This window comes from Heliangelus exortis, chromosome Z (assembly GCF_036169615.1).
Source record: "Heliangelus exortis chromosome Z, bHelExo1.hap1, whole genome shotgun sequence".
NCBI lineage: Eukaryota > Metazoa > Chordata > Aves > Apodiformes > Trochilidae > Heliangelus > Heliangelus exortis.
In genome coordinates this window covers 17,660,384-17,686,407 of record NC_092454.1, presented here as the reverse complement: position 1 = coordinate 17,686,407, position 26,024 = coordinate 17,660,384, and the positions used below count along the sequence as shown (strand labels likewise).

General features: G+C 36.6%; 1 protein-coding gene across 3 annotated transcripts in view; it reads right to left on the bottom strand.

The window, feature by feature from the left end:
• The window catches only part of ITGA1 (integrin subunit alpha 1), a 72,044-nt gene that overhangs the window by 21,241 nt on the left and 24,779 nt on the right, over positions 1-26,024 (bottom strand). For 2 of the 3 annotated variants that reach the window (XM_071730978.1, XM_071730980.1), the window contains exons 2-13: positions 22,574-22,694; positions 19,640-19,752; positions 18,703-18,791; positions 18,502-18,616; positions 17,712-17,839; positions 11,660-11,808; positions 9,854-10,004; positions 8,337-8,502; positions 5,141-5,214; positions 3,450-3,594; positions 2,162-2,304; positions 696-839 (exon numbers count right to left, since the gene is read on the bottom strand). In XM_071730978.1, the coding sequence (XP_071587079.1) occupies positions 696-839; positions 2,162-2,304; positions 3,450-3,594; positions 5,141-5,214; positions 8,337-8,502; positions 9,854-10,004; positions 11,660-11,808; positions 17,712-17,839; positions 18,502-18,616; positions 18,703-18,791; positions 19,640-19,752; positions 22,574-22,694 (1,538 nt within the window). The remainder of the gene's footprint in view (positions 1-695; positions 840-2,161; positions 2,305-3,449; positions 3,595-5,140; positions 5,215-8,336; positions 8,503-9,853; positions 10,005-11,659; positions 11,809-17,711; positions 17,840-18,501; positions 18,617-18,702; positions 18,792-19,639; positions 19,753-22,573; positions 22,695-26,024) is intronic. The other variant, XM_071730981.1, reaches the window with a different exon arrangement.

Sequence of the window (26,024 nt, the reverse complement as noted above, 5' to 3'; positions counted from 1 at the left end):
AAGTTCAACATGAGCCAGCAATATGCACCTGCAGCCCAGAAAGCCAACCATATCCTGGGCTGCATTAAAAGAAGCATGGCCAGCAGGTCATGGGAGATGATTCTTCCCCTCTACTCTGCTCTCCTGAGACCCCACATGGGGCACTGTGTCCAGTTCTGGAACCTCCAACAGAGGAAGGTCATGGAACTCTCAGAGAAAGTCCAGAGGAGGGCCACAAAGATTATCTGAGGGCTGGAGCACCTCTCCTGTGATAACAGACTGAGGGACTTGAGGTTGTTCAGCCTGGAGAAGTGAAGTCTCTGGGGAGACCTTTACAGCAGCTTTGCAGTACCTGCAGGGGGCCTACAAGGCATACCAAAAAGTTGAAGACAGACTTTTTAGAAGGGCTAGGACAAAGATAATGGCTTTAAAGTGGAAAAAGGTAGATTTAGGCCGGACACTAGGAAGGGACACACTAGAACAGGATGCCCAGGGAAGTTCTGGATGCCCTTGCCCTGGAAGTGTTCAAGGCCAGGTTGGATGGGGCCTGGAGCAACCTGGTATAGTGGAAGATGTTTCTTCCAATGCAGAGGACTTGAAACTAGATGATCTTTAAAGTCCCTTCTAACGCAAATAATTCTGTGATTCTATGATTATGTTATTCTATGAAAGTTAAAGAAAATGCTTTGTTTCTGGTCAATAAACATCATCCTTACTTTGTTCAGACCATAAACATACACTTTCCCTTGTTCCTCTTTCTCAGTTCCCATATACATCGGAGCTCCAACAAGAAGAAGGTCTGTATATGAGTCCCTATTGATGTCAATTGTGGTAATAACACCTCCAAAGTATGAACCAATCTGCAAGAAAATGTAAGGTATAAATCAGAGAGAGTCAAAACCATCAAGCAACATTTCCTATTCAGAGACTTGTTCTACAGTTGCTTACAACGTCAAATCTTAACCAGTTGGCAGAAGTTTTCTTTCTTCTCTATAATTCTTTTCTGTTCGGTGAGCCCAGATCTTTTTTATTTGTTTGCTTTTGAAGCTTGTTTTCTGTTTTCAATTTTTTTTTGTCAGATTTTTATTAATTTAAGAATGATACATTCAACTTTAAACTCTCCTGAGTCTGAAAGGTACAAATTGTGCCTTCAACCTTCTAAGGGAAGGAGAATTTCTTAAGACAGAATTTGAATGTGTCTTGAGGAAGGTAGTTTTCTCCTCAGTGACAACAATACATCAGAGGAAAAAAACAATTGTCTTAGGCTTGCCAGGATAAAAAGGTAGGCTGGTGGACAAGACCTATAAGACAATACAGGGCACACAGTCTCCAAAATTTCCAAGCTGCCCTAAGATGCAGAGAGCTAGATACGTTCGTAGATTGTACAAGGTGTGAGATTTATCTGACTAAATTAACTTCATAGCTAAACTAGACACTCTGCTTTTCCTTTACACTTAAGATGAGAACCAATCCCTTCTAGTGCAAGATGTATCTCATCTCACAGAAGAAGCTTCAAAGTGGCCAGTTCCCTCAAAACTTAAAAATTACCACTTTTCTTTAAGGATTTTAAAAGGACTGATAAGCTGATCTGCAGACAACAGCTATAGGTGAAAATTTGGTAACCTGAATTCTCCTAAATGAAGCTTCTACTACAGACTGTGAAAACCTGAGCACACACGTCTCTCAGCTCTCATGTTCATAGTGCTATACTAGTAGTAGTACTACCACCTCCAATTATATGATTACATGTTGTTCTCTTCCTGCAGTAACTGCTGTTGGAGAGCTGCTACTCAATATGACAAGCAGTTATTCAGTATTTCATCCTATCCCAGATGACACTTTTGCAGAGTACACTGCTCTTTGCACCTTTTCCTGCCAGTGACATACCTCTTCTGCTCAGCAGACAAAGTTGCGAGTACTGAGGTGGCTACAACCACTTTGGCACTGGTGACAACGCTAACCCATGGAGAGAAAATTCCAAGGGTCTCTGATGACTGTAGGGTTCACTTTTCATTACTTACTACACCAGAGCACCTATCTAACCTTTCCTTCTCTTACAGTTGCTTACAACTTCCACTTTAATATGCTGTTCTAATATAGAGTTCTCACTTTAAGTAGCTATTTCTATATCTCATTCTCATTCTCTGTTCCTCTCATATGTTAATAATGAACGTGTACTTACCTGTTCACCATTTAGCCTCTGAAGCACTTGTACCTCTTTTCCTTCCATTTTATAGATGATAACTTGGCCAGTGTGATTGTATCGTGGCTGCCCCGCTATGTACAGCACACCTCCAGGCGTCAGTGCGGAATTCACGGTATATCCTAGGAAGCAGAAGTCAAGATGCGGCATGCACAGAATGTATCAAAAGTATTTGCTGTGATTCACAGCCCTTTTAAGGGTTATTGCACAACTACATGTTGAGTCTTATGCTAGAGAATAATAAGCTGAGTTAATTAAAAGGGCTGGATGTGCATTTGCCTACAGTGTCAGAGTCATGACCACCTCTGTGTAGTCAGTCACGTGCACTTTTCCATTCTCGCAGAGTAAGAGGATGATGGTACTGATGAAATAACTCATGAATTGCTGGTTGAAAAGGTACATTCAAAGAACTGTTTTCACTCTGTCTCATGATGGGGTCTTCCAAATGTGATTCTGGTGGGACTTTGAAACGAGTTCTTTTTAACATTAACTACAATTTAACAATTTGTGCAAGAGAAGCCTTTAAAAATTTGCAGATGATTCAAAACTGTGGGCAGGGTTGCAAGTAGTTTGGAGGACACGGTCTAAATTTAAAATGTCTTTACTGAATTTGAGATATAAAAAAATAGGTAGTGGCATTCTGCACATTCTGCACAAAGCACAATTATGTGCTTAGAGAAAAAAATTAAATTATTCTTTCTAGTGTTGACCCTTCATCAATGAAAATACAGCTTCAATGAGGAAGTAGAACAAACAGAACCATAAAGTGTAGAAAGCAAAACGTAGAGGGGAGAGCAAGGCCACTGGTGCTTTTTGGTAAAAAGGCTGAGAGGAAAACAATAGCTTGCCACTATACAAAACATTATTATAAAAAAGACAGTGGTAAACCTGTTCTCACTCACTGAGGAACAGAAACAACTTGATAAAGAAAAATTTAGATGGAATATTGTATAAAGCTTTTTAACTAACAAGGCATATAAAAAATTGGTAAAAATCCTAGAGGAATCCGTGAAATCTTGTCCAAGCAGATTAGACATCTGTATTGGGGAAACTCTAGATAATACGTCAGTCTACAAGTGTTTGCACTAGATTTTTGATTGTAGAGGTAGCATTTGCTTTTAAAAGACAAGAAAATCGTACAGTACACATGTCCAAATATTATACATTTTTTCAGACTTCTAGAAAGTAAGATAATATTCTGTTGGATACTCTTTGTGAATGAGACAAGGCTTGTCAAAAAGTGTTACAAGATGGGCTATTTGCTTACCTAGATAGGCTGCAAGGGGTTCATTTTTTTCTGAATGCCTGTCACGAAAAGTATCATTAGTTGGCATAGAAATACCACTGTCCTTCACCATGATCACTGTGCCATTCCAATCATATGCTCCAACAGCTCCAAGCATGATCCAGTCCTTATGCAGAAAAAAACAAACAGCCTGTTTGCTGTATGAACCATCTTTAGGTGTTCATTGGTTGTGACACTCACTTTTGAGTAATGTATAGTTAGATATTTAGCCCTGTTTTTCCTGTTATAGTATGGCCCTCACAGTCATATCACGTCTTGCATTTTTAAAAAAAAATATGCTGGATTTAAAAAAAAAAATAAATAAATTTAAAAAGGGTCATTCATGATGATGAACAACAACAATGAAACACAAATACTAGAAATTCAGCCCAGTATTCCAGGCCAAATAGAAAGACAAAGGGATTTAGCAAAACTCATAAGAGAATACAAGACTTAAATGCATTTAGCAGACAAGCTCTCAGAAACCTGAACCTTTCCCTGCTGAATCTCTAAGTCCTGCATACCATGCAAGAGCCTTTGGTCAACAAGAAATTGTTTGCTGACCTTTCTTGCCTAAGGGCATGAAAACAGCCTTTTTCATGTGAAAGACACCAGTGACTTTGAGTCTGTCAGTGCACCAATGACTGAAACCCCACTTCTGATGACAGCAGGTGAGTTGTTTGTGAGATTCTAGAATATGCTCTACCAAATAGACAGTCTTAGAAATAATTTTCTCCCCATCAGGATAATACTTGTTTCTAAAATATGTTACATCATGTCTGAAGTACTGCAGAAAGTGAAAATAAACAGAGTACTTCTGCAATAAATGATTTACGTTAAATCATAATGAAAGTCTTTTATTCTCTTTTTTACTGATGATATGTTGAGCTGTAAACAAAGCCCTGTTAGAGCTTTTGATGTGTCTGTCAGTTTGTCTTGGATTGCTCAGTGTTTGCTCAGTTCAGTTACTCTTATTGTCCTCTTCTCCACGGCCCCTATGTTTTTATATCTATAAACCTTAACTCTTCCCAGTTCTTTTGATCTGATGTAAAATTTTAATTTAATTTGTACACACTGAACAGATCACCACAATGGACACTTTTTGATTTTTTAAGAATAAAATAAGACTGTTGGGAGTCATTTGCTGCTATACAGACCCCGGGGGATTTTGCATCCCAGTTTAATAAATATTTATTCCCTGAGAAATGAGATATCCAATGTGCTAGCAAAAGAATATGTTATGTTATAATAATGCAGATCATATCCATGACAGAAATAGCCTTTTTACATATCTTTTTCCTCAACTTCACTTGTACAGTGCAATCAATTTATACACTAATATTTAGAGAGAACAGTTTTGTACCTCTATAGAATCATAGAATGGTTTGAGTTGCAAGAGGCCTTCAAATATCATCTAGTCAAACTCCTCTGCCATTGGCACTAAATTTAGAATTCATGTGAAGAATGCACTTTTTCTCTTAAGGTTTAACTTTTTATAATAATTCTTCACATAAATTTGATTAAAAAATCACCTGGATTACTAGAAACTCCAAAACTTCCAACAGCAAACATGATGGTACAAAGGATCCTGAAATACTCATTCCAAATTTGTCTACCACCAAGACAAATCTAGTTTGTTAAATAACGTTTATTTTTTTAAAAAAATTACTTACCTGGGAATAATGAGCACTGAAGCCAGCTTGAGACATTTCCATTTCAAATGAGGCTGCTTGCTGGTCTGTTGTTGCTATTAGACAGAAAAAAAAAAAAAAAAAAAAAAAAAAAAGTTTCAAAAATAAATTAGCTTCAGCCTGAAAAAAGTAACTGAATAATGTAGTTAAAATATTCATATGGTATTATCAGATAGCATAATTAACTAGAATATTCAGTGAAGATAGTCTGACATAGATTTTCTCTAATAAATTTCATTTTTTATATACTTCATAATGCAAAAATATAATGCAACATAAACATAAAATTTTACAATTTTAAAATAAATTTTTGTAATCTCTATTTTAAGAATAAATCTATTCTTAATAAGAAATTAAGATCTGTGATAAATGCTACCATTAAGCACAATAGTTTCCACTAAAAATCATGTCTCAGAACTTGTCCAAGAAATATTTTTGGGCTAAAACCGGCCAGATTTGACCTCAGGCTGATGGTAGATATGTTTGGAATGTTTGATTAATATTGTTAAGCCATTTTCCACTTGAGCTAAGTGAACAATAAAAGACCAGCCATGTAACCCCTGCCTTGTATTTGAGCGACTAAAACTTCATAGGCATCTGATAGAACTTTAAATGAAAACCACTTGGTGTTTGTATGAACCTTTGTAAGAAACAACATAGGAAAATATCAGCTGTCCAAGATTCATAAGCCTCAGGGAAGGGCTTGGGAGCTAAAATCCTGCCCAGCAATTAGATGAAAATCTTCCTGTTGCTCTTCAGTGACTTTGAATATAAAAAAATATCAAGTGATTTAGTACTAGTTTCAGTGTCTTATCATGTAGTCTTATGCTAGTTATTGAAGTCTGATTGGCTGCTTTGCTCCCAGGTACATTTGAAACACCATCAGGGCAGAGAAAGGTCTGTCTCTTTCTCTGCTTAAGAGCAACAGTCAGGGACTATTTAGTCACCTTGGGCACACACAAGTAAGGTAAATATATTCTGGACATAGATGCCTCCTTGAGGGTAAGGTACAGAGCTGGCAACAGAGGGGAACTAAAAAATCTTCTCTGATGCTTGTCCAGGAAGAGTTCACGATCTGCCACCAGTTGCGTGCTGAACAGAGCCTCCAAATGTGGAAATGAAACTGAGGCATGGCAAGCCACAGCTGCTTCATGTCCATCTGGACTATTAAATAACACTGAACTTTTGATATATTCTGCAACTAAACCACAGAGGTTGCTCCCTTTGACATGATGTCTTTCCTAACTTTTGGGATTTATAGCCAGTCATAGAAAAGAGACATGATATGAAACATAAAAAGTTTCACACAAAAACACCCAAGCCATCATCAGTTGCAAGATATAGCTGCCTTGATAAGACAGAAAAGGTCCATTTTAAGCATAAAGCTCTTAAGTTGCACATTTGGTGATAAACAATATTTTCATGGACTAAAGGATGCTCCTTAAGGAGCTGAGAAAGATGGGACTGTCACAGTCTGAGGCAGAGGACAATGCCAGTACTGTTGGTGTGTACAGCTCTCAATGCTGCTTAGATAATGGCCCCCAGTTTAATTTTCCCTTGAGTATTAAACTGCCAGCCATTCTACAAAGGATATTTTGTGAAAAAAGCATTTGTGCCTGCCTACAAGTTGTATAAAACTTAACAATTGCTGCTAAAGCCAGAAGGCCATGCCATGAGACACAGAGGCACATGAAAAAGATTATGTATAAAAATCCTTCGGTTGTCAAGTGTGGGGTTTTTTTTGATTTTTGTTTTTAACTCTCTCTCAATTTTCCTTTGCAATTTTTTAAAGGGCAAAACTGAAAATCAAAAAAGGAATCCCAGAAAAAAAATCAATTTTACTACTAAAATAGCAAGGGGTTATTTGGATTGAGAATCTAAACAGATTTATATACAGAATTTTGACTCATAATCAATTCAGCTACATTGTATGGGGTTCAATAATCTCTTCCACACTGCACTCATCCAATAAACTGGCTTGTCACCAGAAATGTGGCAGGGATAGGATCAATCTGCTTTTCTCCCCTGCCACAAAACTGCATCTATCAACACAGATGCAAATCTAGAATGGATTCTGAAAGGCTTTGGGAAGAGACGGGAGACTGTGCCTGACAAATCAACAGGAACTGATTTAGTCAGCATCTTCTAGCTTCAGCCTTACCAACCCACTGGAGCAACTCAACCTTGCTCTGTTTTAACTAAAAGCTAAGCGCCCATTTTTGGTTTCTATTCTGACTCCTCTGCAGCCAGATTATGTGATTTCTGAGACTTTCACAGGGAGAGGAAATTACTTTTCTTGTCTCATATCGTATCATCAAAAGACAGTCAAGACCATTTCTTCTGTCCTTATCTTCCAGAAAGTAAAAAGATAAGAACATATATACTGGAAAAAATATTTAATAATAATCAGATGAAAACAGAAGTATTTGCTCAACCTAAATGATACACTAAAAATACCTAAATATGTCTCAGAAATATAGGTAAATTTTAAAAAACCTTAGAACACCCTCTCACATTAGTAATGTTTCTTGACATTTGAGTCAACAATATCTTTTGTTCCATCTATCAACTACACTATTCCAGCTGCTTGAAAAGCTAGGATGTTGAAAAAAATAAGACCAAATAAGTGGATCTTTTCTTTGTATGATATGAAATCCTCCAGAGCTGTCCAGTATCATTTACAACAAAAAAGTCAGACTTCTGTTACCAGTTTGTTCTTGAAACAAACAGAGATTTGAACAGCATTGGATGGAGAATGAAAACATTATGAGAATGTTAGAATGTTAGTAAATTAGTATGATGTAATTAATAACTAAACAAGAAGAGAACTTAAAGGTATAGGCAGACAAACACATAACCATGGGGTACTCAGGATATGGTTTGTTAATGATTTATTACCTTAGGGAAGGCAGCTTCATATTTACCAGCTAAACCAGCTATGGATACTTACCCTTTTAGGTTTCTGTCTCCAAATACTGTAACCCATCTGAATATATTTCACATTGTTATCAAAGGTCTGATGTCTATTGTAAAATATTTTTAGGATCAGCTGAAAAAAACCCTGCATAACACGTTTTATGAAGCCTAACACATTGCAAAGGAAGATAAAAGCAGGTCAATCACTATGTGCTTCAGGTTTAATAGAAGCATATAAGTAAAATCTGAAATAATGTCATACCTTCCAGGGCAAATATTCTCTCTCCAAGTGCTTCAACAATAGTTATAAGAGCTAATTCATCTGAGACATTGAAGAAATGCTTTTCAGTAGGCTTACTGGCAATTGATTTTATTTCCTCTACAAATTTCTCAGTGCTTAAATTTCCCCTGCTGTAGCTGCCAAGAATCTAAAGAGAATTAAAAAAAAAAATAAAAATCAAGGTTACATTTTATATCCGTTTTAAAAGATAACTTTGAGGCAGTTTGTCACAGAATTGGGAAGTGTTATTTAACCTTAATTTTTTTCTGCTGAAACCTCTCTCAATATTTGAAATTTGAAATAATTCTTTTACAATGAGAACAGAACTGTATGAGGACTCAGTGTTTTTTTTTTTAAATATCAACAATAGTAAACAAAGAAACTGTATGGTGTAATGTCTGCTTTCCTAGAAGTCATTTTTTTCCCCTTACTTTTTGTGTGAGATTTATCCTATAGCAACAACATTTGCATTTAGTGTAACAATGTCACCACAGTACAAGACGTTAGATTCTGTTTGCAGTTTCAGCATCAGGGCTGTAAAAATTCAGATGCATCAGAACAAAATAACTCACTTCTCCAATTCCCAGACTGACAAAATTTGCTCTATATACTGAACTTGCTTTGAAAAGGAAATATAAAGAAAAACCTTTCATGTTTCATCCTTCATTCCTGGACATGGGAGAAATTAAAATTTAATTCTGCTTATTAATTTATTGCTAAAAATTATTGTAGCTTCAAGAGTGACTTTTTCTTTAATGATCTCTAGATTTATGAAGGAAAACACTGAAAACTGGTGGGCTGCTATATTCAGACTTTCAGTTTTATCTTTCTTTAAATTAAAGATAATTTGTTATTGAAGTTATATGGTATTATACCATCTCACTCTACCAAAACAAAGAGAGGTAGGAAAGGAGAAGCAACCATTCAATATACCTTGAAAATTAACGAGAGAAAGCAGGTGATTTTCTTCTCCACAAAACCAGTGTTGAGTTCACAACAATTCCACTATTAATATTTTGATATTTCTTTACGTGAATTAGCTTCCAACATGTGTATCCTCTCATTCAGCTACTAAGTTTGCCACAAATGAATTTTCAGTTTTGGGGTTTTTTTTACAACTACTTATTTTTATAAATTTATTTATTTATAAAATTTTTGTAGGTAATGTGTCCATAGAAATTGCTAAGAAGATATGAACTGATTTACTGTGCTCTTAAAAGAAGGGATTTGATTTTACCATGCCCCTCAAAATCTTGCTCCTTTTTCTTCACTCACACACACACCTGCTATCATCAGGATGACAAATAGATTGCTTTTTGTTATGTGCTATACCATCAGACAACAAATTTTTAGTGGGCTTTTTTTCAGGCTTTTTTCCCTCTCTGAAATGACGATATTCCCATAAAGATTCTGTGAAATGAACTTTTAAAACAGAAATAACATTTTGAAGATGAAACATGCTTTTAAGATTCCGAATTTTCCCATTAAATTTCACTTACAGCAATAGCAAATCTCTGAATGTTTTCATCTTCACAATCATCAATCACTTCTTTTAATCTGTAGTTGTCATGTGATTCCCCATCAGTCACAATAACCATCACTTTTTGTACTCCTCTCCGAGCACCATTATCCTCAGTAAAAGCCTCTTTCCTAAAAGGGGCATAAAGTGTTTGCAGAAAGACAATGTCAGCTTTTAGCACATGCATCATATTTGCATAGTCAGCCCTAAACTAAAAGACTTTATATTAAGTAAACAGGAGGAAAAAGAGATTTAATAATAATCACGAACAAATACAAACAATTGGAACTTACATGACAGTTCAGAGCCAAAGCATTCATTCATTATTCATTCATTTGAGAGCAACAGCAGAAAATACAATGCTGGATTGTGAGGAATTTTTCCCCTCTCTAGATAAACTTCTGGCACCTTAAAACAGCTTTTGACTGTTTGACTCCCAAGACTGAGACCTACATACAAAAGCTCCACATATTTCCATTGTACTGGACATTGCACTGGTCAAAGTATTTTTGATCTATTGGTTGAAGTGTTTGCTACCACCACACTTCTGCATATTTACAGCTGGGTACAGTGGATGCGGCAGGAGTGAGCAGAGGCCGCTGGGGTGACTGGCTGAATTCTACAGCCACTGATGAGCAAATGGGTTTTGGGTAGGTGCTCATCCAGACTTTGAAGGGAATTAAAGGCAGGGCTGGATTAGGGCTCTGGAGCAGAAAGAAGGAAGCAAGTCTTCCTCTTTATAGAATAATATGAGACAACTCTAAGACCAGCTACACAAGTGAAAGCTCAGATCTACCTCTGATGCTGGTCCAAAGTGGATGGATAGGAAGACTAAAAGAACAGAGGAAATCTTTGCTCATAATTTCTTTTTATAGAAGTCTGCAACAGCTTGTGATGGGATTTTCTGTACCACATGTGGTTTCTGAGTATTTGGCAGTCCTCTACTGGCTCTGATCTCAACTTGTTCAGGCTCCTTCAAGCATCAAGGAAAACATTACTGGCAAATATGTAAAAATGCAATTGGATTTAAGGCATAATATCAACAAAATTGTGGTCAGATAATTGAATAGTTCATCAAAACGATGCTGTATATTTTACTAAATGGTTGTTTGGAAAGGTCAAATGCAATCTTTCATGGAATAGTGTTATGCTGGAAAAAAATAGAAAATAGGAAAGATATCAGGACAACGCAGTACTGTTTGAAAGTTTCTGAGAGATTCTGCATTTACTGACTGTTCTTCAAAGTTAGATTTCATTTTCTCATCAAAGAAGTGTTTCTAAGTAAATTATTGCTATACCAGAACTTTAGTCTCTCAATGATCCAGAAGCTTCAAATAATTCAGATATAAACTTTCTAGGCTATATAGTAAGCATCATGATAATCTTACCGTCATAATGAAGAAAAATTAACATTGCAAAGTTCTATTTTTTCTTGCTGACTCCGATAATCTTGATTTCCCTCTACACATACGGTTCCTACGTGCTCTGTGTGGACACCTGAGATTATGAGCCCTTTGCTTAGGACTAGAACCTTGTTCTGTGTCTCTTCTGTGTATCTATTTCTTCCATTCAAGAGACAGATGCCTTTTCAGGGTTGACTACTGCACAAATTGCCTTTTACTACGCAACTGCTCTAGACACTGGACAGAGTGTTCATCTATCCTCCTCCTAAATATTTTTTTCAGCTGTCAACCACATCATATTTTCAGTTTATAAAATCTGAACTGTCACCATATCTGGTTATGTTTCTTTCTAACATACACAGGACAATATTTTGTGAAGTTACCTTGCCGTATCTATTCCCAGGGCTGTCATGGTTTGCGTGCCACCGCGCTGACGTATTCTTGTGGCTGCAGCCATCACATCTTCTGTTGTTGAGTATGTGTTCAAGAAAAATTCATGGACTACAGTCTGCCCATACTGAACAATTCCAACCTGAAACATGTAGTTTGTGTTAAAAGTCAACTACCCTTAAAGAAAGCGTCTATGTCTCCCACACTGGGGTAAATGCCCACCTATAGAAACAGCCAGGAAAATGAGCTCTGTGTGTTTCCCTCAGTGTGAAACACCTATAAGCAACTGAACAACACTGGATAGAAGACAATGATCTCATAGAAAATTTTGAGGTTTCTGAATTGTTTCTGTTAAAAATTCCTCATCTGTGGTAACCTGCACAGCTCTGCTCTTCTCTGGACCAAAGCAGAACAATTCCCTAACTATCACTCACAAATTCTGAAAACCAGTTTTCCTTGCATCAGGCAAGGTCATGATTTACTCACAGCTCTCTTCATTCATATGATCTCATCATACATTTGATAGTTTATTTTCCTTAAAACTAGCCTAGAGACAGCATCATAAGGACAAATTTAGGCCCTCAGGGTGAAAGGAGGCCCCAAGCACACCTATCTTTATGAAGAGAGCAGGGCAGTTTAGAACATGGCCTTTCTCCCACGAGCAGGTAAGCTTAAGTAAGACACTTCACAAGTGTCAGAGGGAACAATGTGAATAAAAGGATTGCTCCTGGAATGGGGGAGGATGATGGAAACATGCTAGATGACCTCATCAAGACAAATCTTTGTGTGAAAGATCAATGCATGGGACTGAAACCTGGAACCCAACCACAAATGCTTGAAGGAATCTGCTCCAAAAACAAGTGTGAAATAAAAAGATGAGCAATAATCTTAAATATTAATTAATTCCTCTTGTTCATCTCTGACAGTTTTAATGTTTTGGCAGGTTCCTGACAGCTTTTATTGGGAAGATTCCACACAATATTCCATTAGCATATTTCAATTTTATGTTACATGTGGCAATTTATAGGTGTTATTCAGAATAATGCAGTATTACATGGCATATTTATGCCTCACTCATCTATTATTTAAAGCACTATAGCATTAGGTATTAAAGATCAATACAACTTCTGGGATGTTAACGTCATTATAGTATATTAGAAGTGGTTTAGTATGTGCTTTATAATTGCTTTATGGGTGGCTTTTGAAGTACTTACATAGCCTCTCAGATTCTGCACAGTGTGTGTTTGTAGGAGAGAGGCTAGAATTGGATAAATATTTGATATTAAATAACACCAATAACCTCATCATTATGAAGAGTTATTAGATACCTACTATTATAGGACCATAATTACAACGGGATGTAGTAGAGAAGCTATTCCACTCAATTTCTGTATCCTTCCAAAAATACCATCCAATCTAGGTGAGCTGAGCTAAGTTCAAAGTTACGACAAGTTGCTTCCTTTTAAGATATTTTAATTCTCACTTGGAGGCATTCTGTACTCTACCTGCAGCCAAGCACTCAGAGGCTGCATGTTCTCTTGGGCAGCAGTCTATTAATCCTGCACAGTGTTTACACAACAGGCTGGGGCACACACTGTATCACTGCTAGGAGAGTTATGTGGCACTGGCTATACCCAAAGCTGAAGATTAAATTTTTAACCCATTCTCTCCAAGGCGACTATTTTGTTACATGCATCATAATCTGAGCAGGATGCTGCTAGTCCTTTTAAAAATCTGGTCATTAACTGCTGGTAAACAACAGGTCTTTGTTTTGTTTCATCTTCTGGAGCAGGAGGAGTGCCTCATGTATTCCAGGACCATGCACAAATGTAGCCAGAGACAACTGTACAACAGGGAGACTGCTCCTATGGATACATGGACTCCCTGTTGGCAGCTTTCAGTATTTTAATGGTGACAAGGATTAAATTAACTATTGACTGCTGCCAGGGTGAAAAGTATCTGCCAGACTTTCCTGATTCTAAAGACCTGTGTTCATGTTGTCATTTTTCTGAAAAAGGCCGCAGGCTAACACTGCGTTGTATCATTTCCTATTTGAAAGGAAACATTGTCCATGAACACAGCAAGTAAACATTCTGAGCATTTCCTTCTCAGGAAGCAAATGGGAAGAACATCTGAGTCTGGAAAACTGCACTGTGTTGCATAGCTTGTAAGTCAGGAAGGAAGAGGGGCATGTGGTTATCTTATGGGATACAATTGTTCTGTGGGACCCTTCCTTAGCACTAGATTTGAAAACCCTGATCATCATGTTCCACATATTTCACGGCATCAAAGATGAGCCATTCCTCAAAAAAGGTTAATGAAAAACTTCTCAGAACTTACAGAACAATACTAGGCTGAGTGATCCAGCCTCCTACAGGATCACAGAATCAAGTCCACCTTGTAAAACTGGAATTATATTAGATAGCAATGAAGGTCTGAGCTTGTGCAGTCTTTTAATCTAATGGAAACCATAAATTGCATCTATGTGATGCAAATAAACCTGTTCAATCAGCAAAACTTTATCAAGTTCCGAAGACATATGTTTACAGATGTTTTATGCTTTGGTCCAAAGCATATGCTTTGGTTTAATTTTGGGACTGGAACATGCAATGCACACAATGCACACAAAGACATAGTTCTAGTCTTCTTCAGAAAACCTAGTATTTTTCCCAGCATAACTGACCATAATCTATTGAACATCTTTGTAGTTTTTAAGTTTATGTTCCCTTCCCTAGCATTCCATGGCTTCTGTAATACACAAGGGAGTAATTCCTTAATTGTCCCCAGTTCCTGTGAAAAAAGTGTTGTAGGGAAGAACAAGCAAGGGAAGAACTGTTCTGCTCTGGGACGAAATATTTCTAAGGCAATTATTTATTGCTCTTCTGTACGTGAATATAAACCCTTAACTGGATAGTACATTCTAGGCTTCCCAATAAGTAACTAAAATAATCTATTTGTTAGAAAAACACAAGAAAAAATGAAAGGGAAAACATTTAGTACACAGGGATGATTTTATAGGATTTTCAGCACTGGGATGGGAGAAAAATGAAAATATCTGTGGTTGCACTTAGGTTACATTTAAAGTAAAAGAAATCCCTTGGTAAGTACTAATGGATAAATCATTTAAGTTTCATATGGAGGCCTTGCTAAAGATACCATAATCAAGGCAAAATGTAATAAATTCTGCTACATTTCTTTTGATCCCAGGGGTGCAGACAGAAATTTAAAAAGGAAAGATCTTTCTTCATGTTGAATTTTTTTGATACCTCTTTAATTTGCTTCTGTTCTTCTGGAGATAAAACTGCTCATAGGATATGACATGGAATGACTTATTAGTTCTGAGATATAATTAGGTAGTTTGGAGATATAATAAGGTACAGGCCAAACACCTATAACTACCTAATTTATGTATTAGTGGACAAGTAAAATCTGTCTGAAAAGTTCTGACAGCCATTCCAACAGAGCTTTAATGCTGGAATTTAATGTATCAAAGTACTGTGCTTTCTCTCTTGACATTCTTCAACCACAGAAAGTTGCTCAAAGGTAAAGGATTAAAAAATATACTTTCACATTAAAACAATTATCTCTACAATTGGTAAAAAAAAAACCCTGCCTTGCTTTGCAATAACATTAAAATGTAGAATAAGACTGAGACACATATTTTTGTTCCTACTTGCACAATTTTTTCTCATTTAATTCCTCCTGCCTTCTGCACTTTTGTATTGTCACTTTTCCTTTACTACTTTTATCCCTAACTTAGGACATTAGTATGGTGCTGCAGATTTTCTAAAGAATGGAAAGGGTACAGGAAGGAAATACTTCTGAAAATATTATACCATAAACTTTGGCTTTTTGCATCTGAATCATCTGTCTTTCACTTTCAAATTTGCCAAACATGGGACAATGAGGAATTTCTCTTTTAACTTGCCACAAATCTAATGACCATAGGTCAGGATGGGGTAAGTGGAAAAAAAATATCTCACAAGCCTCTAATCAAAACACGATTTTGAACAAGTCACGCCCAAGCTGCTAAGGAGTTATTCTGTAATCACCTCATTCCTTTCCCATGCAAGAGGAAAATAATTCGATGTCAGTTAAAGTCCACCAGTTTCTATGTTCACAAAAATCCTAAGACCAACACGAGAAAATTAACTTGAACAGAGAGAAAGTAAACTATTGTCCACTTTTTTCTACTCTATACTCTCAGCATACAGGGAAGAAATGAGCTGTCCTGTAGTAACTCCTCTTCCCCATTCAATATACATTTATCTAAACAGAGTATCTGAGAAAAGACACCATGTAGGTGGAGGTGACATTTTACTTTTGGTTGTGCCAGGGTTCCCAAGCAGTGGGCTCAGAGGACAGAAAAGTGATGGGACATGTTCCGGGGGCAGGGAGAGAAGGAAGAGAAAGCAAGAAAGTTCCACCTAGTTTTGCCTTCCATTTCCAGTTTTTCAGCCTCTTACCCCCTTATCCCATCCTTATCTCCCTCTCAAATGTTCCTGCTCCTTAGCGACCAAATGCCAAAACAGACATTCTTAACTATGTAAGCAAGAGAAAAGGGTAACTGTGCCAAATCACGGGTAGAATGGATTTTGTAGGTGGAGATGGCAGGCTGCTGGAGTGCAGGCTAGCAAGGGACCTTTTGTGTGCAATCTGAGCCACACAGACGAGGCAGGATTCCAAAACTGAACATAACAGAGGTGTGGCAATATACAAATTTAAGAATTGCAGTCTGAAGAAGAGAGGTGAGGGTGCAGCAGAGTTGATTGCCCTGTGTACTATTCCCACAAAGGCGGTGGTGACTTCTATGCAGACATTGCCCTGTACTGGGAAGTTCAGATTTAAGTATTTTCCCAAAATGGCACATGTTTGAGTAATCACCAGTTTAAGGGAGCAGTAAGAATTTTTTATATTTTTTTTATTTCTGTTAAATTTCACAAAGTGTTTTTCCTTTTTCCTCACAATATCTGGAAGAACAGTGTGTTCAGAATAACAGAACACCATTGTGGAGTTGACGGGTTTTAAGTAATAATTTTATCAGCCAGTGTTCAGTACAGCCAACAGGGAAGTTGGGTGGTAGCTCACAAACCCCAATTAACTTGGAAAATGACAAGGATATTCTCTGCACATAGAAGTGTCCTTTACACCTTCTCACAGTCTCTTTTATGAAAGCTGGAGCTAAATACTAAACCTGAAGTAGCAAAATGCTGAGTATGGGCCTGCAATATGTCAAATATCATACAGAATCACAGAAAATCCTTCTGGAATGGGAACTAGGAGAAGTGCAAGGAAGACCTGGTTTCTTCTGTTGTTGTTAATACAGCCTTCTGTATTAAAATGTATCCTTCTGTCCATGTTTCCCCTTCCTTGAGTTCTGCCGGAATGACTACATACTCCATTTAGCAGACTGTAAAACATTTGTCAGATCCTCAGCTGGGGCAACTGCTTGTAGTTCTGTTAATTTTGGTGGAACTGTGCTGATTTACAGCAGATGGGAATTTGTCCCTTTCAACACACTATATAAAAGTAGCTTCTGCCATTAGTAATATGCAGTTTAACAGCCGCTTGTTAATTATGATTTCAAATGTCCAAAAGCTATCTGTTCAGTGCTCAACAGTACAAAATCCTTAAAAAAAATTATAATCAAAGGCTGTCTGAACCATGCATGTGGACCTCAGGGGAGCAGAAATTACCTTTGTTCTATGAAGTACAAATAAAGACAAGAAGAGAGGTTGTAGAGAGGACCGAAGTGGGAAAAGACTATGTTCAAATGGCCTCACTTAATCCACTTATCTTTTGTATCTTGGTTAGAAAGTTGGTCCCTGGAGACAGCCTGAGTGCTACATGCAGGGACAGCCTCCCCAACATTGCTACTTGGCAGCAGACACTGACTTAGCTGTGGTTTCTGTTATTTTGTTTTAGTACTCCATTGACATAAGTTCTTGTAATTGAAGAACTCCATAGATGTCATTCTCATCCCATTTCCTGTAAATTCTTTTTTTGCTTGCAAATTAAGCAATCACAAAACATCTAGCATGTTACCTGTGTTTGCTGAGGACCTATATCCATGTTTTTCAGGAGGCTGTTTAGGAAGTCTGTGACACTCTCCCATGGATAAATGCTGTTGGACCCATCGAGGACTATAATAATGTCCAGCTGGTTTTTACACTCTGCAACACAAATTACCATGTAAGAATTGATAATAACAAGGATGAAATATATCTCACAGTTCCAGTTACATTTGTGAGTAGTGAGAAATTCATATTCCTCTGCAGTGGGACTGAACTGACATGTTTGGCACTGAATGTCATTCATCAACTTTTGCATCATATTTTATGAAGCTTATGTTCCCTGTATCAGGAAGGCACTTCCTTGTATGCATAAACTTAAGAATGGGACAAGATCATGTAAATGGACTACTTAGTAGTGACTTCAACCTTCTCCAATGTCGGTCTTTTCCTCTTAATTTTTCAACTTGACCACATCTTTATGATTTTTATTTATATTACCAAATAGGGTTTGCATTAGGTCTTAATATGTCATCACTATTTAAAAAGAGGGTTTTGGCCATAATTAAAAAACATATGCAACTATTTTTAGCAACTGTGTTTGGATATTACATAGTGCTCTAACAACTGTTTATACTAAGATAAATTCTGAAAGTAGCAAGAATTTAGGTTATATACTGACAATGAAAACATTTACTTAACTTGGTAATGCTGGTAGCTAAGTTAAGCAGTTCATATTTTTTGGTATGCCTATGTGTATACATTTGTCTTGTCTGGCACTTTGTATTTTCGAATACACAAGAGAATTCCTGTGGCACGCATACCTTGAACAGATGGAGCAATTGCCTCAACGGTTTCAAAAGTGGAGCTCACGTTAGAACAGACTCCAGTTGTGTAATGCAAACGGCCGCATTTATAAGCATACAGTGGTCCACATGCCTTTAAGAGATTAGAAAGGGTGAAATCTTGTTATGGTACCTAAGAAAACAGACTTTTTAAAAAATTGGCAAAAAGTCCTTTCTTACCAGGAAGCCTCCTTTTGGGTTAGTTACCAAAGTTGTTCCAAGAGTCATGTTTTCTTTTACTTCCACAACATTGGGAACTGAAGTAGAAGCTATAAATAGATTAAAATGTTAAGTATTTGGGAACACGAAAACAAAATGTTAAAGTATATATCCACTAGCATGAAGCTTCCAGCTTCTAAAATAAAACCCAGACTGACACTGGTTTCATCAAATATTTTAGCACCCTTCCTCCTCCTTCTTCAGTTGCAGCAATCAAGAAAAACTTCGAGCTTGGCTTTTATCCCAGAAAACTTGTCTGGGTTGCTTTCTCAAATAGTTTTCTGGAACCGCAAAAAGAAAAAAAAAAAAGCAGAAAATAGCAGCACAACGAAAGCAAGTGATTACTGTTCACACAGTTTTATTAATTAGAAAACAAACTTTCTTTTTTTTAATGATTTAGCAACTTTTGTGTTTGCTACTGTTATACATTATATTATTGACATGAAGGTTTTCAAGGGAAAAGAGGAGATTAAAAAAATCACAAGTGCATTTAGAGAAATTCACATTAACAGTCTTCCTGTCCACATTGTGTATCTCTTGCAATGAGCAAGAAAATGTTCAATATTTACCTCTGCCATGTTAAGGTTCATCAGTCTGATTCTGGCTAATTACATTCTTGTCAAATGCTTACTGATAGCATTAAGAAAGTTCTTGCCTTCAGAGAGCTTCGCAAAAGGAAATATATGAATCTATGCTCCATGGCCTTTCTGGCTCCATGGCCAGGACTGGAAGCTCTAAAACAAAACTATTTTTGATACAGACACAGCTTCCTTCTCACTTAGTTCTGGAGTCACTGGTAAATTTTCTATATAGAAACAATTCTAGTACATGTTAAAATCTCATAAGATCTGATCCCGATTATTCCTCCACATGACAAAGCTTTTTTTTTCTTTCATACCTGGTAAGTTCAGTTTTATGCAGGGAGACTGGGTGTCCCTTCCTACAGGGCATTTGTATACATCTCCTGTTCTTTTCTCAGGTTGGCCAACTAATGGTGAACCAATAAGTATCCTGCAAATGAAATAAGTTACCTGAAATGTCTTCTTTCTTAAAAGGCACAAAACTCAGCAAATAGAGAGGGGAAAGCAGCAGCAAGATCTGATAAAAAGAGTGCAGGATGGAGAACAAATAAAGCACTTGTCATGCTAGTTTAGATAGAAGCAAAAGAGGCCATTCTGCCTCCTCCTCAATAATGACGGCGAAAGGAAATGTGCCTGTATACTGCATTACACAATAAAGTAATATTTTTTAAAATTCCAGTGGAAATCAAAGGCAATCCTGGTGAGTGGATAACAAGCATTAAAATTAATGCAAAAGGAGATATGTGTTTTATTACTGTCTCCTTGATCTTTAATGTATTTCAGAAAAAATATATTTCAGAGATCAAATGTGAAAGAAGAAGTTCAAAAGCACCCAAGAGACAAGTTTAGTCTCAAGTGATGTGAGACAGCAATGTAAAGTACATAGTTTTTCCTCTCATTATTAACAAATTCAAAAATTTCAGATTTTTAAAATACTGAGGATTTTTATCCTGTGCATATATTTTTTCTTTTTTTAAGATTTGGTTGTCATTAAAAATCTTTATTCTTATATAATACTTTGTAAGCACCATAAGTGCATAAATTCATTCTTAAATCCAGCTTTCCAAGAAATGCTTTTTAGAGATGCACATGGTTTTCTCAGATCTTCAGTAGCTACGCTATACAGCCTAGCATTACCCAGCAAATAACTGGCTCCAATAAACAGTAAAGAAGTACTTGGATTAACAGCACAAACTGGAAACCAAAATTCTGCCATTAAAAGTAATAGCTGAGAAAGATTTGCTCCTGGACATTTAGATAATGGTGAAGAATTAACAGGAGAAACATTTCAATCTTTAATCATAAAGTAATGAGTCCGGGCAGATGTTTGAATAGAATGCAGCCTATAGATTTGAAAAAGACAGAATGAAGAATTTAAACCCAGCACACAATCCAGCTTCCAAAAACACCATACTGGAACAACACATTGTGATTCATTAAGATTTTTTTTCATTAACAATAAATTAATTCATTCTAAAATAAAAATAAAATGCTCCAAGTATATACTGGATCTGACTGGTCTTTCAAGCTGTATGTTGTAATGTACATATTTTTAAACCAAGACTTAGGAACAGGCACCACAGCCTATCAGGGATCCTTGACATCCATTTAACTGCAGAAAAGCTGTGTGCTTGACATCCCATGGGAGGTGATCAGTGCTCAGCAGGATCAAGTCCCCCTGATGTTTTTTTGAAATGAACAGCCAGCCCCTTGAATAGAGAGAAGTAGCCAGAAAAGGCTATTTTGTCTTTTTTGCACAGGGGATTTTTGGGTGGGGACTCCCATTTTATTGAGAAACAACCACAGTCAGGTTTACAGAACATCTTCTGCTGAACAGCTGTATCTGTAGTATCAAGGTAGCATTACAGCAGTTAACAAAGCATCACAAAGCTGCTTTTTATATTTAAGTGTTGACCTAAAGATTTCCTTCTCTGGCTGTTGCTATGCTGAAAGGAATTTGAAAGCTTAGTAGTTTAACAGAAGTTCTGGAGTTTAATTTCAGAGACATTCAGATCTAGCACTCTAGTTTAGATTTCTGTCTTCACCTAGTGGAACAATTCCATTTCCACCTTTTACTACTACTTTTTGGTCTTGATAGGTTTCAGGACAGTTTACAACAAGGTAGCTTACTTTGCAAAATCTCAGCTCCTAGACTGGCTGCCATTTCCTCAAGGTCTTAATTAGCTCAAGGTAAGTCACTATTATCTTCCTGTGACCTTCATGCAGTTGTATATTTAAGCATCCTACAACTTGGGCAATCAAGAGCTGACATTTTCAAAAGCAGGCTCTGGTATTTCATTTCCCTGACCATTCCCTGTTGCAATGGTTAACACTGTAGCAATGGTGGACAGACTCAGAGCTTGTGGGGAGACTGCTCAGGCAGTGCAGAACAGTCTGACCTGGCCCACACAGCCACATGCCCATTGCTGTAGGCTGCCTGTGAAAGTCCCTGGGTTTGCTGGGAATTGCAAAGCACTGGCAAAGTTCTGGGAAAACCAGAGCAGTCTGCAAAGAAAAATGGAGATCTCAGGATTCCCAAGCCTTTTACCATTCTGTCATTATTTCAGACCTCCAGCCCAGTGGCTAGCCTGTGACATTTGCTCTTTCAAGGGAAAAGCATAAGCAAGTGTTTATCAAAAGATCGAGAAGTGATGATGCCAGAAAGCACACCAAAATGCAACTTCTAATTCAAGAGAACAAGAATGAAAGGCAGGTTAAAAAGATGGCTCCATGTTGCAAATGTGAATATATTACAATTGCAAGGCAATTAGCCCTCCAAAAGGGGAGGCAGACTATTGTATTTATAAATATTTGAACAGTGAAATCTTCCCACCAGTTGAAAACCTCATTTCAGACAACCTCTGACAGAAAACTAGAAAAAATACTTAATACAGCTTTTGTTGGTAAAACAGGAGCAATACATTAACACAAGGGAAATATAAATAGTTATTTTATTTGGTAATGGAAAAAAGGGGGCTCAGGTATAACATAGAACTTCCTCTATTCCATCAATGAAGGGATTTACTCACTTTGTGAAGGTATTTATTTATTTGAGGAAATAACTGTAGATATAAATTTGGATCTTTTGATCTCCCAGTCTTTCCAGTTTTCTTTTGAACTCCGCATTAGTTAAGAAATATGACTGACTGAATCTAACCCTTACATGTAGGGCATACTTACATATAATAGTATAACACTGGAGTCACTGAATACTTGATAATTTGGAGTTTCCATTTAAGAACACAACTTACCATTTCCCTTCCTCATTTTCATACTGTTGAACGGTGTACCCGAACATGTCTTCCAGAGGCCCACTGAAGGTCATTGCATTTTTCACATCAACATTAGAAGAGCCAATAAGGTGAAAGAGAGCTTTAAAAATAAATAAATAAATAAATAAATAGTCCGGTAATACGTAGCAATACATATAAATTACAGTTCTTTTAAGAAATCAGGGTTCAATTATGACTTAACTGAGGGTAAAAGACATGAATGAAAACTGGAATTTTGGAAAAATTTATCAGACATAGTCAGATTTAAAACATACTTCCCTGCACATACATGCACAGCAAAATTCAGAGATGTTAGTAACTAGACCTCTGCATCCAAAACCTATCCTTCACTCACTTGTAAATCACAATTCAAATCACATTAAGTAAAATAATATTACCTTTAATAGTAAATAAAACAATTTGCTTTCTCTTCCTTCTGTTCTAGAGTACCTGTAAATTTTTCATATTTAGAAAAGAACTGAATAAGTTTTTAATGCAATGAGATGTTTTTATCTGCATGTGCCTCATTGCAGAAATCCAACATCAACCCATGTAAGATAAGTTGTTCTACAGTGGTGTTACTGAACTACAGTGAGATGAGGCGTGAGAGCAGATGTTTCTTCAGACTGAATTTTGATAACCTAAAGCTCAGTGATCATCATCAGGGAAAATACTGTAAAAAATATTACTGTACAGCCAGTTTCAGAAAAATGAGGTTAAAAATCTAGCTTGAATTGTTAATCACAACCCACAGTGCAGCTCACTAAGAAGCCAAAATTACTATTTATATATAAAAACAAGGCTATTCACATATTTTTTTTTGTACCGATCTCTTCTATTTTGGTCCTGTTTAAGTTTCAAAAGCAACAAGACTCCACTGCTGCAGTGCTGTACATTTAATACACAAGAGCCAAAAAACTAGTTGAACTTGTAGAACATCAAGACAATTTAAAAACACAATCACAGACAACTTTCATGTAATATCAGAGAAGCATGTCATGATCAGTTTTTTAACATTGAACAAATACACAAAAATATCCAAGTCCACAATACTTGCTGCAAGTCAAAGCATCTAAATAATATCCAGTTACTAAAATACATCTGCATTATTCACCATCGAAATGATAGTCTCAGAAATCTTGTTACTATAACTAAACTCCCAAGTGGTCACAATGCTAGTCTGTCTCTCTCAGCATCTTATTTCCTGCTTAATGCAGTAAAATTATCACAAAAGGCTATTATCATAGTAGGCATTTTCAGTTTCACTGGACAGTAAAAAAGGAAAAGTTCAGTTTGTGTTGTTTTAGATTTTCTTCCTGCAGTCAGAGTCAGGAAGTATAAAAATCTGAACAAATCAAACCATAGTTTGCTTTTATTTTTCAGAAAACTTTCATTGCAAGAAATAAAAAAAAATTAGTGCCTGATGGCCTGATGGAAAATAATTTTCCTGAAAAGTAATCAATGCATATTTTATCTTCATTAATTGTTTATGTTTAAAGAAGTTCTAGCATGCCTATTCATATGCAATAGGTATTTTCCTACCCTATCCTCTGTTGTGTAAGTATAATTCATAGAATCAGAATTGTTTGGGTTGGAAAGAACCTTAAAGATCTTCAAGTTCCAATCCCACTGATATGGGCAGGAACATCTTGCACTAGGTCAGGTTGCTCAAGGTACCATCCAACCTGGCCTTGAACACTTCCAAGGCAGAACAGCCACAACATCCCTGGGAGACCTGTTCAATTATAATCAACAAAACCGAGTTTTAAAAATTCAGTCAAGCTATCTCTGCTTATCTTCTTTTGTTAAATTTCAGAGTAAAATTATTTGCTACCTTTATTTTTTACAGTGTATGTGGGATTTATACCACAACACTTATACTCCCAACCTACCACCACAAGGAAATGTTTCTAATATGATTACCTGCTAAAGTAAGTGTCTAAGTTCATGATTTAGTTGAAGAACAGTAGATGCCAGATCTACCCACGTCAACTTTCCATTTAAAGATCTTCACAATTCTGTTTACTTTAGCCCCTGAATAAGTTATATGTGAAAGGTTACACGTGCACCCCGTGCTCTATACACTCCTTCATGATACCTCCCGTCATCACTGGCCAACACACAAGGCATTTCTTCACAACGATGTGGTATTGCCTCTGATTTTTACCCTGCATTCATGGTACCAAATAGCCTTGCGGTTTACTGAACCTGTTATGCAATATACTCAAATCTCATAATTTTAAAGAATACATTTGCAATCCTCATAGCTGTATCAAAAAATTTGAAAATATGAAATGCTAAACAAAGTAAACTAGAAGGCAAAAATAGCAGCTGTTTGCTCCTAACCTCTCAAATCCTTGTGCTTCTGAGAGAGGTCAAAACAGAATCAGCAATAATAATAATAAGTAGCCTAAAAAATCAAGCTAGAGGACTCAAAATAAGCTAGAGGGGCCAGACTGGCTAGAAATAAAACAGACTCCACACAGAAGGGAGCAGGCCTGCAGATCCTGTTCATAAAGGATGTTTTGGATGTGAAATATTATGTATTCAGTGGGTAACAGAATAAGGTAATGGAAGACAAAATTGCTTCAGGTTACAAACTATACAGAATACACATCTGGTTCAGGAAATCACCTCTGCTGGAAATATTCAGCAACTGGAAGAGGAATTAGCTTGCTCTGCTGTTTGTCATCTCTAGTTATCAGCTTATGTGTACTCCTGTAGACATGATACTGGACAAAACATGGTCTTGATTTGATGCAGTATGGCTATCCATTTGCTCTCTCATCTTCCTGTTCTGCCTTAGCCAGGAACCAGATGCTTTGAAGTTTGACTTCATACAAAAACTGTTGCATATTTTAATATATAAATGTATTACATGACCTTCTGTGGCTTCCACATGCTACGAAACATCATGAGCGCAAAGTTTTTGAGTAAAAGCAAGGGTCATGACAAGAAATTTAATATTAACTTAGAAATAATTAATAGATTTAAAGCTATTTTGTTATATTTTCCAGTGACTCTGTAAAAAGAAATCTCACTACCTAGAGATATGTTCAGATCTGCAGATAGTATATGGAAAAGTGGTTTATAGTTACCCACATTACACTGTTAGCTAACAATAATCTACTGAGTTATGACAACCTGGCTTTCACATTTTGTTTCATTTTTCACAACAAAGAACATTGTACATACCCATGAGCTGACACTTCAGAACATTAAAAAATATCACTGATTGTGACTGTGAAAATGACAGATAATATTAATAACAACATCTAGCTTGCACTCTTCCAAAATTCCAGTTCTATATTCCTGTCTACAGTGCATATATGCATATCTGCTAATAGAAAACTTGTCTTTAGGAATCAAAAAGACTATTGAAGAAAGCAGTGGAAAAAGAAGAGCTGTACATTGAGTGTAAATGGTTTTT